General features: G+C 34.9%; 3 protein-coding genes across 10 annotated transcripts in view; 1 reads left to right on the forward strand and 2 right to left on the reverse strand.

Annotated features, from left to right (window-relative positions):
• The window catches only part of LOC117222869 (uncharacterized), a 61,421-nt gene that overhangs the window by 1,234 nt on the left and 41,083 nt on the right, over positions 1-19,104 (reverse strand). For 5 of the 8 annotated variants that reach the window (XM_076527256.1, XM_076527254.1, XM_076527253.1 and 2 more), the window contains 6 exons: positions 4,233-4,366; positions 2,633-3,069; positions 1,950-2,150; positions 945-1,123; positions 571-866; positions 243-496 (listed from right to left, as the gene is read on the reverse strand). In XM_076527256.1, coding sequence (XP_076383371.1) covers positions 243-496; positions 571-866; positions 945-1,123; positions 1,950-2,150; positions 2,633-2,892 — 1,190 coding nt within the window. In that variant the 5' untranslated portion in view covers positions 2,893-3,069; positions 4,233-4,366. Of the gene's footprint in view, positions 1-242; positions 497-570; positions 867-944; positions 1,124-1,949; positions 2,151-2,632; positions 3,070-4,232; positions 5,642-19,104 lie in introns of those variants that run through there. The other 3 variants (XM_076527258.1, XM_076527257.1, XM_033474862.2) reach the window with 3 other exon arrangements.
• On the forward strand, positions 5,840-16,540 carry LOC117222868 (uncharacterized). The gene is made up of 4 exons (XM_033474861.2): positions 5,840-9,878; positions 10,119-10,271; positions 14,348-14,451; positions 15,206-16,540. The coding sequence occupies exons 1-4, from the start codon at positions 9,479-9,481 to the stop codon at positions 15,509-15,511; spliced, it is 963 nt and encodes a 320-aa protein (XP_033330752.2). The 5' UTR covers positions 5,840-9,478; the 3' UTR covers positions 15,512-16,540.
• Positions 16,531-18,641, reverse strand: LOC117222806 (uncharacterized). Its single transcript, XM_076527263.1, has one exon. It carries the CDS (start codon positions 18,278-18,280, stop codon positions 17,513-17,515), a length of 768 nt encoding a protein of 255 aa, XP_076383378.1. The 5' UTR covers positions 18,281-18,641; the 3' UTR covers positions 16,531-17,512.

A 19,104-nucleotide genomic window follows, 5' to 3' on the forward strand; every position in this document is an offset into this window, starting at 1 on the left:
ATATACGTATCTACTATTATCACTTTATGCATTTATAGTGTATGCAAGTTTGTAAAATTCAAATAAACGTGCATAGTAATAAAAATTAATTATATTAATATTCTACGTTCACCGCAAGAAATTTTTTAGTTGGTTCAAAGAATCTTTTCTTTGTTTAGATTTTAATCAAACAATTCATGAAAATGATCCACAGTTTATCACTTTGGTACTATTAACTTACAATAATATGTGTATGAACTCACCTCCAAACGGGAGCCCAAATTTTTCGTGCATCAGCGGTCTGCGTGGAATGCTTGTTTCCTTCGCAAAGGATCCTGCGAAGACAATTACCGGAATCCAGATCAGCCACAAGAGCACCCTCGATAGATCTCAGAACATTATAAGCTAACTCGTTCAATTCTTCGTTGCTGTTATAAAAGAAAGGCAAGCCAGCAATATTTCTCTTGGAACGTCTAGCAGTGGTCACTACAGTAGCCATAGTCGTAGTCATAGTGTTCTGAAAAAATTACAAACTAAGTATTTACAACGGCAACTATCCATTTCTTCACAAATCGAAACATTATACTGCACCGTCATGTTCATTAACAGTTGTATGACAAACAGTCCGAACGCTAGAAACGCCAGAGCCGTAAGAGCAATTTCGAAGAAATCTTGTATCGAAAGTTCGCTCCCTTTTCCTTTATAATAATACGGTTTATGATACTCTTCTTCGTGTTCGTGATGCTCGTTATACTGTATCGGTGGGTAATAGTGTTCTTCGTGTATAGCCGGGAAAACTTCGCTGTGATGAGAGTATGGATCACCCCCGTGGCCGTAAGAATGGCCGTAGTAAATATTATGACCGGAAGAAGACGAGATCATGTGATCTGTCAGAACAATTGATTTTAAATTGGTAAACTCTAAATTCTATTATTGTATGCTCAAAATCGAGATACTGTTTTTACCATCGTCTCCGTCGTTTCCCTCGTAGAAACCTACTTTGCCAGATGGTAATGGCGCTTGCATCGCGTATCCCGTAACTTCACCATCGAAATCTTCGATATTATCATCCCTAGAACCATGAACTTTACCCATTTTCTTACGAGGAATATAGTGTCGGTACACGTCGTCCAGTGTAGTCCTCCTAAATAAACAAATACACCTGTGACGTGATTTTATCACGCTAAATCAAATAAAAGGCAAAATTGGACACCGGCGAATTATTTTACCGTTTTCGTGTTCGAGAAAAACGGTAACTAAAGGCTGAAGTCTCATAACAAGTACTCGAAGCAAAAGATGATGCAACTTTTTTTAATTTTTTAAAAATAATTCTTTAAAAATTGGAGATCGATGCATGTATGCATTGAATGAAGATTATTCTGCAATTCGGTATTTTTAAAATGATAAACGTATAATGAGCAACTACGTTTCAACAATATAAAGGATAAATTAAGAAGTAACTAAATTTTGAACGAACGAACACTGCTGCAAGATTATGCGACTATTTTCAATTTCGTTGAAATAGATGTTTAAAAAATGGAGGACAAATGTCAAATGTATAATAAATTTCTATATTTCTAATCAATATATACTACCAAACGGTGATAAGACTGTTTTTAATTTTGCACGAAGTATATTTATACAATTATGCTCTTCGAATAAAGTGGAGATCTTCTTTTCCTCATTTTTTGTTTGCAACAATAAAATGATAACTTAAGAACAAACAACTAAAATTTTGAACTAATAGATACTACTGAACGATGATGGAGCTATTTACAATAACTAACAACTGAAAATTTAGAAAATAGCGGCTGATTCACTCATGCATCGAATGGAATGAGCCTATCTTTGTTTTGCATTCTCAACAAAATAAATGCAACAGTCCATTTCATCGTCCAGTCATCCTTTTGATACGCATAGAGTAATTGGTACTACATCTTCGATTCTCCCAGGGGAACTCGACTATTTACCGTTGCAGCCAATTTTTATATTTCAAGCTTCCCTCGTCCGCCAACAGTTTGTCGTGAACAGTAACATTATCGACATCCACCAAGTCACGCAGTTCATTATTTTCCGAGGTGCCCAGTCGCCTTTTAACTCTGGGTGTGCTCATCAGCTTCACGATTTCCATAGCCATGTACCCGTGGCACAAGTATTCGTTCATTCTTTTCCTAGTTTGAGGAAAATCATACCTTAACTTTTTGTTTTACGATTGATTTTCAAAGAAACGTGCGCACAAAATAAAACTAAAATATCTCTGTTTTTATTTAATATATTTATGTGAATGTGGATACTATTTCATTTGTAATAGAACAGATTAATAAAGTAATGCTAATGTTAAATAAAAATTGAAAAATACTCTTTTTAAATTACAATGAAATCGAGGAAAAAGATTCTCAAAATAATTGAAATCATTGTGAACAATACTTACAAGCTACTTAAATTCCTTTTTAATATTGTTTATTTTCTAATAATTGATTATATCTATGACACAATTTTAGATAGGGAAAAAAGACAAGAGAATGTATAAATATCATAATAATTTGTTCTTTTAACAGTTAGAAGAAATTTAAATTCGTGTTTGCACAGAATATGGTTGCGGGCGAGACTCGGAAGCCATGGTCTTAACGAAAACGATTTATCAGCGATTTACCTGTGAAATTCCATGTTGTTTAACGCATCGTTAATAGATCCGTCGACCACTTTGTTATCGAGAACGGTAGACGTATTTTTCGCTATCTGCTGATCCGGGAACAGGAATGATCCAGGCAGAAGATCCACCGATAATATGTCGTTTTCGTCGATGCAGATCTCGTTGCCGTCATCGAAGCACTGTTGTCCAATTGTAACACAAACAGTGGACAAAATCGAACCGAGAAACACGAAATTACGAATACGTTCGAGGAAACTCATTTCTGAAGACGTGAACGTGTTACTTCATAGGAATAGAGTTTTGTCATAACGAACGGTGGCACGACCGACACTGAGATGACAAAACGGAGACACGGTCTTGTAACAAGATGTCCAACTGCCAGAAATAATTGCTTTAACTGTATATGCACTTGAGCGGCGTTGTGAAAGCTTCGCCTGCTAAATATTAGCGTTCCGAAAGATCAAATGCATGCAATTAAAATATACGGTTACTGTCGAAAAACGTTTGTAAACTATTGTAATAATAGGCTGCGAATTTTATGCATTTATTACAAGAGTGCGTAGGCGTAAAAGAAAATAATAAAAATAATTAGTACATTGCGGATCTTTATGGAAAATGAAAATTATGTATCATCGATTGCTAGAAACAAGAACTGAATATATAATAATTTTAAATAGTTATAAATAATACAATAAAATTATTACATTGTTCTAATAGCTTCACTGCTTTCTGTTTCATTTACTCGTTTTTGTTCTTCGTAAATGCATAAAATCCGCAGTGTAATTATTAGTCATTCGTTAATATTATGAAAAGAAAAATTTCTATGCGGTTTTTGTTTATTACAATTAACACATACGTTTATCATTTTATGTAAAGATTTATAATAACTTAGACAATAATTGTATACAGAGAGAAGTAATTTTTTGTTCCATGTCGTGTATTTGATAAATATACATCCAACAATTGAACAAATTATGACTACACATGGAGTACATTCGACTCAAAATGGAGTAACTATAAATAATATTATATACGAAAGGAAATACATAACAAAAATTTAAGGATGAAAGTAAAGAGGTTAATAATGTAATAAAAGTGAAATTGACAAGAAAGCAGAAAATATAATGAAAGAAACACCTGTTATACTAATTTATATCCGGTTTGCTCTAGGAATAATAGTGCAATTTTTATATTTCATTAACACTAGTATTATATAATATAGTATTATACTAGTATTATACTAGTATAATACTAGCATTAATATATTATAATACTAGTATTAACTAGTATTATATAATCTATAATATAGATTTTAATTATACAGCTGTTTCCTGGCTCGTTTCGAAATGTTCATATATATATATAATAATAATAATAATATTATAATAATAATTATTATATATATATATATATATATATATATATATTTATATATTGATAATTTTAATTATATATATAATTATATATATTATAATTATTATTATAATATTATTATTATTATTATCTATATTATAGATTTTAATTATACAGTTGTTTCCTATTATATATATATATATATATATATATATATATATATATATATATATATCGCTCATCGTACGAGATAGTTGTTGAACTGTTGAAACAAATCGCCCACATTCAAACAGACTCGATTCCCTGTGCACATGTTTGGAGGCGTGACTAATCCTGTACCAGTTGATGACACTACCAGGCGATTTACACGTAATCCGACACCTATGATTAAATACCTTTATTAAAAACCACTTACACTGCTCTTATGAATGTTTTAGGGACGGAGGGTTTGTCGGGATGGATGGGGCTGGGTTTGGCGAGATGAGGTAATGGGGGCTTTGTTCCCCTGGGAACTCGCTCACCTGTCTAATATCTCACGAGAGTGGCTATATCTGCGCCCATACCAATAGCAACCAGTTATACATGGAGCTTACTGAAAATTAATCGCTCAGTTTTCAGAATTCTCGCGATCTCTTTAATCTTCCGTTTTCCACTCTTAAATATATGTAGATCTTTCCAATAATGTATTAATTAATAACTAAAATACCGGCAGATTTATCGAGAACACAGTTGCTTCCAATTCTTGTAAATTCAAAGCAATGCTACTATATCGATCTTCTTATAAACATTTTATTTCCATTTCTTGCAGTTATTTATCACTTGAGTATTATATATAGTTTCTACAAATTTACGAAATATTTTATTTAACATAGTGCTCGATTTTGGAATATTACCGAGCTGTTCAATTCGGAACTATCTCCAAAATTTCTGAAATGTGCCACGTGGTTTAGTGATTAAACAAATATTGATTAACAGACAATATTGCGAATGCTAATTTGAAAGTAAGATATCATAATAATTATGAAGGTAATAGCAGAAAATTGTATAATGACCATTACACATAAATACATGACCATAATAAGTACTTATGGCTTTGTAAGAGGAAAATACTTCGAAAATTCTAATTACTTAAAAGATTACTAAATAAATTTTGTATCACTGCTTTATTGCACGATAAAATAATAAAAATGTAATTATAGTTTCTTCAAAGATCGACTATTATTTAGAAGAGCACGATACAATGTGACAAGTACGACTGAACGTGTGAATTTGAATTGTGTACGGATTTTTATGAACGATTAATAGCAATGAAGCTGGTTTTAGCGAGATAAAAGCATCCCGCAGATGTTGTTTTCAGCAAGGCTGGGGCATCGATAAATTTTCCTTCAATGAAAGCGTTCTACAGCAATTTGTGCACACGCTAGTAGGCCCTTCTTTACACAGGTGTTTGATTGATCATTTCAATTATGAGGCGCAGCGTGCATCAAATGCAGGAGTAAAATTCACATCATGAAGAGAATCGCTTATTCGGGAATTTTACCAGCCGTAGCAGCAATAAAATATATGGCCAACGAGTTCAATCTTATACTATTTTTGCACTAGTCAATCTCATACAAATTATTCCTTTTCTATCCATATAATGAGATACGGATACGTTATCTTCTTCCAAACACATTTCTAAATGTACAATATCTTCAATCGCTAATATCACTATCGATTCCGCGAATTTAAACATTTATTGCACAGATAGTGTACCTTCAGATTTTAAACATTTATTACACAGATGGAAGCTCAAAGATTGCATAAAGTAATAAATAGACAGCGAATCTTTATGCAAAATAGAAATTGTCTGCATCACCTGCAAGGCATAAGAGCCAAACACAAGTTCTTTTCTTTCTTTAACAATTTTAATATGTTCAAAATATAATACATCAATGTTCTTAGTTTCTTTTCGTCTTTTCCCTGTTTTGAATTATGCTTACTCATTTGTGTCGTAAATACAACAAAATTCGCAGTCTAGTAATTAATTAAGCTCCGCAAGTAACCAGACATCGAAAATTTTCGGAATGTTTTGTTTCAAATCGTTGTGTCGAAGCGTGTATAAGATTCTTGCGTTTTTCTATCAAAATTTGAAAATACACAAACGTGAGAATACAAAGTATTTACGGCCATCTTCCAGGGTAAACGACTGCCTTTTTTCCCGAATATGTTGAAAGATGTTTTAAGGGCTCACAATGGTTTCCTGGAAGAAGCGTGGATACTTATCCGTGAGATTCCGTGTGCGGCGACCATGTCGTTACTTCCTCCTTTCACACCTAACGAAAAGGTGATGCACGGCATTTCGTTACACGTACCCAAGGCTCAATATTTGTTTTCGACACTTACATGGTTAAATTTCTTAAGACAGTTTTTAGACGGCATACTTTAAGCGCGATATCGTTCATAAAAATATGTTTCTTCACTGATCCTGTGACGAGACGATCTGAGCTAATCGTATTAAAGTCAAACAAAATGTTTCTAAATTTTTTGTTCCATGAATATTACACACGAGTCTAAAAAATAAAAATATATGCTATATTCTTGGATCAAAGTGTGATATAACTTTAATTATTAACAGACCGCAGATCTTCTGAAAAAAATGTATTTCTTCTTCTAATAATTCTTAATAAATAGCAACGTTTTTGAATTTTTCTAATGTGTTTACATTTTAGTGGTTTATCCTGCAATTATGACATATTATACAGAAAAACAAAGAATTCCACAAATTATAAATAAAAATAAAAAACTCCGTAAGATAAGAAGTTAAAGGACTTTCCTATTGTATCGGTCGTAATCACAAATATTTTAGAAATACTTGACCGTAATTAATTATGAGTAACTTGTTCGCATTTGGAATGTACAATATATAATGTATAATATTATAATGAATGTACAATATAAAATAATGAATGCATAATAAAAATTGTTTATCATTAAATTTGTTTTATCATTGCAAGTGAGTGTTGCTAAAAAATATCGAACAAGACATCTAAAAATTTATAAATTACAGAAAGTATATACGCAATATGTGGAAAAATAATTGATGGCATTCATCCACGATTGAAAGCTCCCATAATTGCCAATGATCCTTTTAGCGGCGCGAAACCAAATGGATTTTTGTGTGTAAGGACGAGCATTGAGATTGGCTCAGGCTATCTGAAAACTAATGGTACCACTACCGACGGAAATGCTCGACGTTTCAAGCTCGTAAACAGAAATAGCTCGATACGGTCTGATAAAATGTATCGCTGAGATATACTTTGAAGCTTTGTGGGAATTTCACGTTTTTGCACAATTTTCCGTCTCACCAGTATCAATCTCTGAAGAAAAACCGTAACGAAATTATTAACCTCAAACGCATAACAATATAATAATTATTACTAATCTCGTGTTGAAATTCATCTTGCAAAACGAATGAAATCTCTTTCATTGAAACTGTGTCCAATTCTTACAAAAAACATGATTACGCTTTAACGACGGTAATTGCAAGGCAACTATAGCTGAATGACGCGCAGTTTCTTAAGAGAATCGGCTGATAAAAAATTGTCTAAATATGAAATACAGTGTGTAATTATCGCAGATATATTGTAGGCTTTTCAGCTGCTTGTTCTCGCGTTGAATTTCGATAAAATTGTCCCAGGTATACGGAATTTCTGAAAAATAACCAGCCGCGATTATGAGAACCACTGAACGGAGTTTAGTAAACGCGTGAAGAAGTATTTTGCGGTACTTTTTCACGGCGATGTTCGTATGGCAGAAGCGTTTATCCATTGCGGGAGTGTATATGGGATAGAGAAGGAACCATTAGTTTGCTGACATAAAGCCCTGAAATAGAGGGGTCGAGGAAGGCGGACGTTTTGGAAGAGCATGCGCCTTTAGGCACCAATCAGAGCTCTCCTTACTGATCCCTGATGAACTCTTTTTCGGCCGATGAAGTTCGCTACTGCGCACATCATGATACCAAGCTACCGCACTCTACGAAATATCCATAATCCGCGTAGCAATGACAGCCATAATTCGATGAAGTCGAACCGCATTACAATAACGTCGTGAAGAGTGAAATCATATCGCGATCAACATCAGATGCACAGTTATTAATAAATGGACTATGGATTTCGTGCATTTATGAAAAAAATGCAAAACTGTTAACGCATTAGTAGAACTTGAGAATATTGTTACATTATTTTCAACTGATCACTATTATTAAAAGAGGAAACACATTTGTAACTGACTTGTATTTCTTACAATCAACCTAGACCATTTTTATTTTGCATACAAATTCGTACTTAGAAATTCCTCGCTTCCGTTAATCATTCGAATAAGTTGAGAATAATGTGTTGGTTTTTATTTCTTTCAGTTATTATGTTATATTTTGAATATCTCTTCTCCTTACTACATTTTCAGATATCACACGAGTACCTTTGATGTGGTAAAAGCATTTCGATAATGCTTTCTGTCAGAATTCGATCTTCCCGGCATTTGATTCGTCGCAGTTTTTTTAACAAATGTATCTTAATTATATTATTAACCAGATTTGCCGTATTTATGTTATCAATAAAGTGTATCCATAATTACACTATCAACACATTGACTGCCACCTCACACGTGACGGAATTATTTAAACTTCAATTTTGAAAAATGAATTTCTCACGCTAATGCATTATAATTTCTTGTTTTTATTGATATCAGCAGGAGATAAGAATGTTGAAGAAGTAACTGATGTCATATATAGCTTAAATAAATTGATGTATTGTTTTAATCGTATGACATTGCTCAGGTCTTTAGCGCGATCACCAAAGTGTTCCGATTCATTAGGAAAAGGTCTAAGTATTTTAAGCGCAGGAGTAAGCCTGTTATCGATTTATCCCGCGTATGATAGTAAAGTAACGTTAAAGCAGTGTGAATAAGCTTTTGACCCCTACTCCGATCAAGAAACAGATATGAGTGGGGGTCTTTGCAGCGAGATGCTCTTCCAGCTTCATAGGATGACCTTCCCTCGCGAACTGATGGTGGGGAAGCTGGGAGGTCCTTCTGGACCACGGACACGTGCCACCTGTCATACATTTGGAGGTACTTGCTTTCGGAAGGTTGAGAGGGAGATTAGTCGAAATGCCACCCGAGATTGGTGCTAGGTAAACTGGAAGAACGTGTCCTGTTCTATCCTGTCCTGTCATAGTGCTCGTATGACTACGAAATTTCTCTGGTGTGCGAACGAGGACAGGGTAAAACCTCGGTCGTCGAAAACAGTGATCGAAAGATGGATAATTGAAGGGGCGACAGTGCAATGCTACGTAATCTTGGGCAATAATCGTGCATTCGGTCCGAGAAACCACGCGTCACAATTCATTTTATTCCGTTCAACTTTAAAATTGCGAGTTTGAAAGTGCATAGATAACTGAAGTGACGCTCGTCGTTCGGAAGTTCGAGCAAGGATGTGGAATAAAATGATTAAGAATGGAGCCTTATCGAAGTCATAGCAAGGTAAACGACGAGATCTACGATCTCCGTCGCGTACAACAGAGTAACGATAAAATTGAGATCAGGGAAGACCAGGAACGAGTTCTGCAGGTTTTTAATAATCGTCACGACACAATGGAGTACGTGTCCGACTGCAGCAATGAAAGTTACAAGGAGTCGCGAAGAAATCAAATTGAACGGAAGAATTCGTCTCCGATCGCAGTGTCCAGTGCGTTCACGATTGACAATATTCTCGGCAAGCATGATGAGAGGGATGCCGAAGTGTCATCCAGTTTTAATCATTCCGAGGACAAGGACGAGGAGCAAGACGACAGGGACGAGAAGCTTGAAGAAAGGCAATTTATTAAACCAACAGCGATACCAGCTACGCATTCAGGTATTATTCGTACCGCTTTGTTCATTTTCACATGAAATATGCAATGACTTCGTCAACAAATCCCTTATTTATTGTCAGAATAAACATCTTTCTTTACATGTATAGAATTGAAAAAATTGAAGTTTTCCTATTAATTGTGAACGTAATCATGGTGTTCGTAATATTTTATTCGAAAACGGTATCTATCTAGTAAAATTATGTAGCGAAGTGTTCTTTTTAACAGAAATCATTGTGTTACAGATATGGGACTATACGCGCCAACGGGTTTATCATATTCAGAAGTTACGTTTTCAGATCCGACTGGATATTCAGCAACATCTTTCGCTTCTGCGTCCCTTTTGTACAATAGTTGGTTCGCCCAGACGAAGCCCGGCCAATTATTTGGCCTGCAAGGTATCTATCTTGATGATTATCACAAACAACAAACATTAAATAATCGTGTAAACGACCGAATCCTTGGTTAATGCACTGCAAAGAATTTTAAAACCATACAAAAATTGCACTTTCAATAGAAACAATTAATTCCATCAATTATTCCGTCGACTAGCTCGAAGATATCTTGTGAACATTTTCGACGCGTGCATTATTAGCTTCTGTTCACAAAAAAGTAGACCTTAATTTAACGTTTAGTTGATATACCTGATACTAATCCCGTAAACGTAACAAGAGAAGAAAAGAAAAATCTACAAGTTGCGACAATGCCAACAAAATTTCATCAATTCTTGTGATAGCCAAAATATACTTTTCGTTGTCAAATGCGGCTCGCGTTTTCGATTTTGGTAAATGATAGGAAACTTTCCGCAGTTGTTTTGCAGTAACACCGTAGGCGTGTGTTTTCGCTTTGCCACGACAAAAGACTCTAATTATCTACTCGCAATAACTTATCGTTGTAATCCCATTTTCGCGAACAATGCCGAGAAAAGCAAAACCGTCGTATTCTTCCTCGGCTGCGGGGAATATTGGACATTACTCGAGGCGTCTGCGGTAACAGCTTTTCGACACGCGAACGTCGCATTAACAGCTGGGGTGTTGTATCCCCTTAATTTCGATATGCTAGCTGCTATATAAAATATTTCGTTGTTCGGAGGTTAAACGTTTTTAAAGCAATGCAATGTATTTCGAATTCTCAGCGATATTATCTCAGATTAGTTTCTCGTTCGCCTTTCAAGAGAATTATAAAACACGAGTCATTAGAATGTGTTTAATTATATGAATCCAAATACAAAGCGATTGATAAACGATGAATGGAGTTTAATTCTTGACACAACTTGGATCTTCGCGGTAAAAATATTCACAATTTTTCTTAAAATTTCAAGAAAGCGTATATTCTTCCTTTTCACCTGTTCTGTATCAATAAGTATAAATGCAGAAAATTGCAGAAATTCTTTTTAAGATATTAGTCGTGTTGGAACATTGTGATCCTTGCTTAATATTTACAGTGGGTGTAAAAAGTATTCGTGCACCTTTTAAAACGTAATAACATTATTATAATTGGACCAAGTGGCCTACATTTTTGGGGGGATGTTAGGAGTGATTGGTTTGATAGACAAGGACTAAACAATTATTTACAAAAACTGCAATTTGTTTGCACGATAAAAGATTGAAGAAATGATGTTTTTTCAACTTTCTTGTCTGAGGCTATAACGAAAATTTAAAAAATGCATTTTATAGATCTCGGTAACTTGTATGCATTCTGAAAATTTCATCAAAATCGATGGACGCATAGTCAAGCTACAATCACTGAAAGATGTAAAAATGATTTGCTTTTGGTTGAAATTCGTGAAAAACTGCAATTTTCACGATCTTTAATTGCTTACAGTTCGTGTCAAGGTCAATCGATCTTGACGAAATTTTCAGCATACAGATAACTTACCGAAGTCTACAAAATGCATTTTTCACATTTTCGTTCTAGGCCCAGATGAAAAAGTTGAAAAAACATCATTTTTTCATTGATCATTTTAACAAATTGCAATTTTTGAAAATAATTTTTTAGTCATTGTCTAGTAGACTGATGATAATCCCATTATCATCCTAAAAAAAGTTAGACCGCTTGGCTCAATTATAAAAAAGCTATTCTATTTTAAAAGGTGTACGAATACTTCCTACACCCATTGTATATACTAATAATGATAGTTCAACATTTATTTAAAATATTCAACTCAAGAAGAAATAGTACGATGTACTTGGGATTAAATTACAATATATATATATTCGTGTTAACAAGTACCGAGAAATAAGTTTTTAATAATTTCATTAAATATTCCACGTTTATATATATATATATATATATATATAGAGAGAGAGAGAGAGAGAGAGAGAGAAGAGAAATTTTTTAATTTTTTTAATTATATATATATATATATATAAACGTGGAATATTTAATGAAATTATTAAAAACTTATTTCTCGGTACTTGTTAACACGAATACTAATTTTTCAAGTGAAAAATAAGATGAATATTTGATTCGATCACACGAAACAAGATCGTAATTCGGTGAAACATTGTGTTACGCACATGTTTTTGCGAAATGCTTGGTGATTTATAATTTAAAACAAAACTTTGGAACACTTATTGTATATTAAGAAATATTTGACTTGTTTTGGAAACCGACAATCGTGAAACGTGAATAATTTCTGTCGGAGATTTCAATCCGCCATTGTTGCTTCTCTTCTTTCGCTACTATCCGCCATGCTGTTAGGAGCCCATTTATCAACGACGTTACTCTAACCATCTTCCAGAAATGTGCTAAATGTGTCCGCACACTCGTAAATCTTGGTACAGCCAGTTTTTCTTCTTCATCGAAAAGTTCTCTCTTTGACCAGTAGTCTCTCATTCTCTAGAAAATACGACTGAGTTGCATAGTGAACATGTCCCGATTAAATTTATGCAACCAAAATATTGTATCGTTATCCTTAAAAAATTTCCTTATTCTATGCAACATCGAAAACCTGATCAAAATCATTAAAATTAATTTTGCGAACAATTAATTCCAATTATTTCACAGCTAAATATTGTACATTTCATTAAAAACATTTCAATATCGTGTCGCAATCGACACTTTTAATTACCTAAGTTGACAACTTTTAATTGCTTTCGTTTCTTATAGAAATGCATTTTTCATTTTGACGTTTTGCATGCAAGAAAGTAATTATAATAGTGTTATAAACATAAAAAAAGTATTTATGGTAGAAATAAAATGAGAAACATTGAAAGATTTCCTGCGCAAATGCGACAATAATCTCACATTCTGGAAGATGTTGGAAAGGTTTCCGGAAAACGTCACAGGACTTATACAAATTTACTTGTCAACCTAAAGTGCAAAAGAGATAAAAATTTCGATTTCCACGTGAAATCATAGTGTCCATTCGAATTCTATAATGGAGCATGTAAAATTAACTATTCAAAAAAAAGACAACAAGAAACATTTCATTTGAAATTATAAACTCTACAGATTAGTGATGGTATAATGGAAGCATTTGCTAAATTATTTCTCAGCTTGTAGAATTTCCACACAGTTCTCGAGGAAACAATATTTCTCTTCACTATCGAAAGTATAGTAACTAGCCTGTGCATCTTTATACCAAATAGAAATGTTCTGAATTAATTGTAAAGGACAGAAGATAACAATAAAAACATATTTCTTCTTTCGATGATCTTTATGAACCGAAGAAGTTGAAAGAATATTTTCAAATTTTTCAAAAAAGGAAATCTCTTCGTTGCTTGGCATGTCACCTAGTCATTTTCATCACAAATGCATAAAACCTGCAGCCTAATAATAAATATTTTTCAATATCGAGAGGATGCTATATATCACTGTATTTAAATCTTTACACGTAACGCGACCACTTATAGATACCGAGAACAGACAATTTATTATTTCCATTGAAAAGAACTTTAAAACGTCCAGCAGTTTCCAAGTACGAAATTCTTCTCGAATTTTTTTGTACAAGGCGCACCGCAGTGTCGTGTTATCTAAATGCGACTAACAACGGTATAATACCTCATATAACCCCTTGAACGGAAATGTGTGGAACTTCTTTGCACCGTAATGATAATCGCAGCCAAACGTTCCTCGGTATAAACTGTTTGTACAACTCTTTACCACATTCTGCGTTATGTTGACTGTAAGATGTCACACGTTCCTCAAACAATCCCGCATGTTTTAGACACGCTCGGTAACTCTAGACGCGGTCCAATGAGTAGACCGTACCGGAGAAAGTGGTAATTGAGTACAAGCTGACGAAGTTAGCTAAACAATTAAGAGGCATGATTATAATGTTAAATTTTAATTAGCGCCGCCGTAAATCTTCGGGAAGGTCTCTCTCCCCGTGAAGTGTCATTCTCGCGGAGGTGCTATTCTAGCAATATTTAACTTCGCTGAATTTCGTCCGTTTGTCTCCGAAGTTTCTTTCCTTCATCTCGCGTACGATGTGTGCGCAATCGAAATCATACGTGTCCATTTTATGCAGCGCCGAAACCGAGCGGCAGACGGTCCAGGAAGCCCGGCATCGATCGAAAGCCACGACAAGCTTACAGCGCGAAACAATTGGAGAGGCTGGAGGCGGAGTTTAAGGTATACGGAAGATTTTTATGCGATCTACATTGTTAGAGATTATTTAAATAGAACACGATAGGCGGAAACTTTCTTCGCAAATCCGAAGATTTTTTTTATGGTGGAAGTTAATTCAATAATTGCACAGTTGAGCGTGATATATATGTATGTCTAAAAATTCGCAATCATCGTTACCATAAAATATATAATGGTAACGATGAACGAAACGATTTCCAGCTGTAACAATCTAGTCGTAGTATGGAAACTATAATAAATTCAAGGATGGAAGGAATTGTAAGTTATTTCTGTTGCAACGTTTCAAGTAATGTCTGTATTATGAGATTGCAATATACTTTTTGAGAATTTCGAACTGCAGCAAAATATTTGACAAATTACTAGCGGCAAAAGAAATGAAAGAATAACAATATTTCAATTCTATGCATTGTTCTCAGTGTTATCGAAGAATGTAGTCTAAATTAACATCAATTGTTATTTATTACAGAGAGAAACATATTGTACCCCGGTATGTATCACAATTCCAACCAAATCTCCTGCACATTGATTTTTCCTGCTATATTACAAAATAATTACAAATACAGCATTTCTTGAACTTCTCCTACATTGTAAATTTAGCCTCGAACTATCTAGCAAGTTAATTTGCAGAAATGCAATAGAAATGCAAAAATTAATCCATACTTTTCAACCTAATGTTAGTCTTGTTCTTTCAATTTCGTGATGTATTTAAGCAAAATGATGAATCGATCTTTTCTTTCAGATCGACAAATATTTGAGCGTGAGCAAAAGAATGGAGCTGTCGAAATCTCTAAATCTGACGGAAGTGCAGATCAAGACATGGTTCCAAAACCGGCGAACCAAGTGGAAGAAGCAGCTTACCTCTCGGTTGAAAATCGCTCAGAGACAAGGGCTCTTCCCTCCCCCGTATTTTCCACCCACGCAGTATCCCCTCTTGCCATATTACACGTCGCCCCTCGTGTTTGGGAACCCAACATCGGATGACGCCAACGCGAGCGTGGCAACGATACCGTCACGGCCTGCGGTATCGTCGCCGGATACGGCCTGAACGAATATCAATTTAGACTACTTAGCCGACCGTGAATCGCGTGACGTTAAAAAGTGTATTCGAAATGTGACTGTACCGTGGAAAATAATTGTTTTCATTGAAACAGACTGAACCGACCCTAATTTAATCGTTTCAATTTGACGAATGTCTACGTGAAATGTGAATACTAAGTTACCAGAAACGTATGAGGTACACGTATTATACAGTATGGACATTATAGGTATGTATATAAACAACAGCGACGATAACCGTAAATTAATTGCTATTGCTTCCGTGAATCCATTTGTTGAATGTTGAATACGCGGCAAATGAGCAGTCCGAAGCTGCCGATAAAGATTTCACGATCGTAATCCTTTATTAATGCGAAATTATTTGTATTATACATTGGGTTGGCAACTAAGTAATTGCCGATTTCAGTTATAGATGTCTCTCACTCCCATTTTTATGATATCCGTAAATGTTATATTGTAAAATTATTATTATTATTATTATTATGTTATTTTTTATTATCCGTGAATGTTAGCAACTGGACAAATTGAATGCAGCGGTCAAGGAAAAGCGACCAGAATTGGTCAATCGTAAAGGTGTCATTTTCCAGCAGGACAATGCTAGGCCGCACACGTCTTTGTCCACTCGGCAAAAATTGATGGATATTGCTTGGGAATTGATGTTACACCCACCATATAGCCCTGATCTCGCGCCATCGGATTACCACTTATTTCGATCCCTGGACAACTCCCTTCGTGGTAAAACTTTTAATGATGATGACGCTGTAAAATCTCACTTAACTCAGTTTTTGGCCGAAAAGGATCAGACTTTCTACGAGCGTAGAATTTTCAAGTTGTCAGAGAGATGGCAAAAGGTCATCGAACAAAATGGAAAATATATTACAGATTAAACTTCGTTCCAAGTAAAAAAAATTTGTATTTCATTGAACAAATGGGCAATTACTTAGTTGCCAACCCAATAGAATTCACAAATATGTATCTTATCGTATATAGATATTGGATGAAAATAAATTCAGATCTGTAGATTCGTATTTATTCGATTGGCACTCGTAAACATTTTACGATTACGATAACATGTTTTTGATAGGACGATGGAATTTAATTTACGATTGTCGATTGTATACTTATTGTTTATTTGAATGTATAGTATTCATTTTGTCGGCGCGATGTATCGATATTGAAATTGTTTGTAATATATACCGATGGACATAATCGAGCAATAATAAGCCTTCGAATATAAGAACTGTGGATCATGCTAATTTACAAAAACATTTCGGTTGTTTCTATCGAAACAATATTTCAAAAATGATTCCTGATAATAGCAGTTTGATGTAATTCATGTCTTCTTTATTTCATCAGCGATAGAGTTATAGTAATGAATTCGAAATTAATTAAACGGATTGGCGTGCATCATTTAATTATGTCGAATTCTCTCTCCCGATACTCCGATTATTAATCTTATTTTAAACGAGATAGTTTTACTGTGAGATGTTCGTTACAAAATTTCCATCCGCACTCTCTCTTATTGAAAACACAATATGATTGAATGTAATTAAACTGAATTAAAACGGAAAGCAAAGAATAATCTCAACAGAAAATTCTGATTTCTTATAAATCTTTGTACAGAAATAAAAAAAGAACACACTCAGCACTCGTGCCAAGCAATCTAATTCACATAAACACTATGATTACCGCGCTAACGATTTCAAAAGTTTAATAAAATGAAAGTATTTTTTTCAATCAAATTAAAATTGAAAATTTTCGTTGTATAATCTGAATTAGGAAGATGAAAGAAGTTGGACAAATAATTCTGTCCCTCATATGTGGGCGACGCGACGGTCAAAGTGTTAAGGAGATGAAATTACTCTCGAAAATTCCATGTAACTTTTTTAAAAAGCGCGAATTCACGTGAAATCTAATTAAACAGTACTACGAGTATCGTATTAAATTAATTTAACCCATATCATGTTTCGGCTCATTATATACAGAAATATTACTTCTTTTCCCTGACACATTGAGTCGCACGGCCCGCCATGCATTGCGGGGTATTAGTTTGTTTCGACGACGTATTTGTTCCACAAGCAACGGTTCGCGTCGGTGGTCTCTTTGAAGCTTTTTCTCCACGCAGCTCCTTCGGCGTTCTCGCCTTCGTCAGTTTCGGCATTTTCGGAATTTTCGGCAATTTTTGCGAAACCGCGTCCTTGAAATCCTTCAACGTCAACTTAGGTCTCGAGGGTTTCTTCACTTTCGAGTAGTCGGTACCGATGTTACGCACCTTCACTCTGACAGAGGATTGCACCGTTCTGACGTATGACATCGGGCTGGTGCTTTTATCAGCTTTCTCCGTGAGGGTACCTGAAGCTTGGATCGACACGTGTAATTTCTCAGCTGTGCCAGGCATCGCACCAACAAGTACCATCGCATTGGCACACATGTAACAACAACTTTTTGTGAAATCGGGATACCCTTTCTCCAGAATGTCCTTCACTCTCGGATCTGCAGCACGCGCAGCATCTGCATCTTCTGCAGCTTGTGCATCGTGCGGAATTTGTGCAAGACGTACTTGCGGAGCATCTGCGGGACGGGCAGTGTCTACGCTATCGGCAGCATCGCTCGTTCTCTTATGCTTCTTGGATCTTTCGTACACGGTCTCGCTCGATTCCGGATATTCCACGGTCGAAGTACTGACTTGGTCGGCTTTTGCTCGCTCCTGTAATTCTGATTCAGAAGTCGGCTTCTTTTTCTTGCTGCTCCTCTTCATCTTCTCCTTCAGACTCCCCCAAAAACCTTTCGTACGTTTGCCAGCTTTTTTACGTTGCGGCGCCCTGCAACACTGAGTCGACCAACGGAAACATCTCGTCACCGGATTCTCAGATTTCTGTTCATTTCGACGGCTCCGAGGGGTGCTTGCGCGAGCTTTGTTCTGTTTCGAATCCCCATGTTCCCTAGACGTTTGATGCGCTGTCGTAAAATTACATTAATAACTTTCTGACAAGTTACTATTGGGCTGGCAACTAAGTAATTGCCGATTTCAGTTATAGATGTCTCTCACTCCCATTTTTATGATATCCGTAAATGTTATATTATAAAAGACTACGGAACTTTATAAGAAATAAAAATTATTTTCATCAATTGCAACAAACATGGAAATTTCTTTCTTTAATTAAAATGATGCATTTAACGAAAACAATACATAATACAATGGAAAATAATATATGCCCCTACATTCTTGTAACATATTCATTGTTTTAAATTTCGCCTACTCCTTTTGGTATAAATGCATCACATTCATTCAACTTCGTCATTAACTTGAAATAAGACAATCAGAATAATAATTAGATCGCGAATCTTTATACAAATTATCAATTTTCTTCGTCAATTGTCAGAAGCTGAAGCCACACAGAAAATTCATTCGTTTTTCAATAAGGGAGTCGAAAATAATATAGCTATTGTTGTAGTATTACTTGTAGTATTGTATTGGGTTGGCAACTAAGTAATTGCCGTAAATATCCGTAAATGTTATATTATAAAATTATTATTATTACGTTATTTTGTATTATCCGTGAATGTTAGCAACTGGACAAA

The sequence above is a fragment of the Megalopta genalis genome, chromosome 17, assembly GCF_051020955.1.
Source record: "Megalopta genalis isolate 19385.01 chromosome 17, iyMegGena1_principal, whole genome shotgun sequence".
NCBI classification, from domain to species: Eukaryota; Metazoa; Arthropoda; class Insecta; order Hymenoptera; family Halictidae; genus Megalopta; species Megalopta genalis.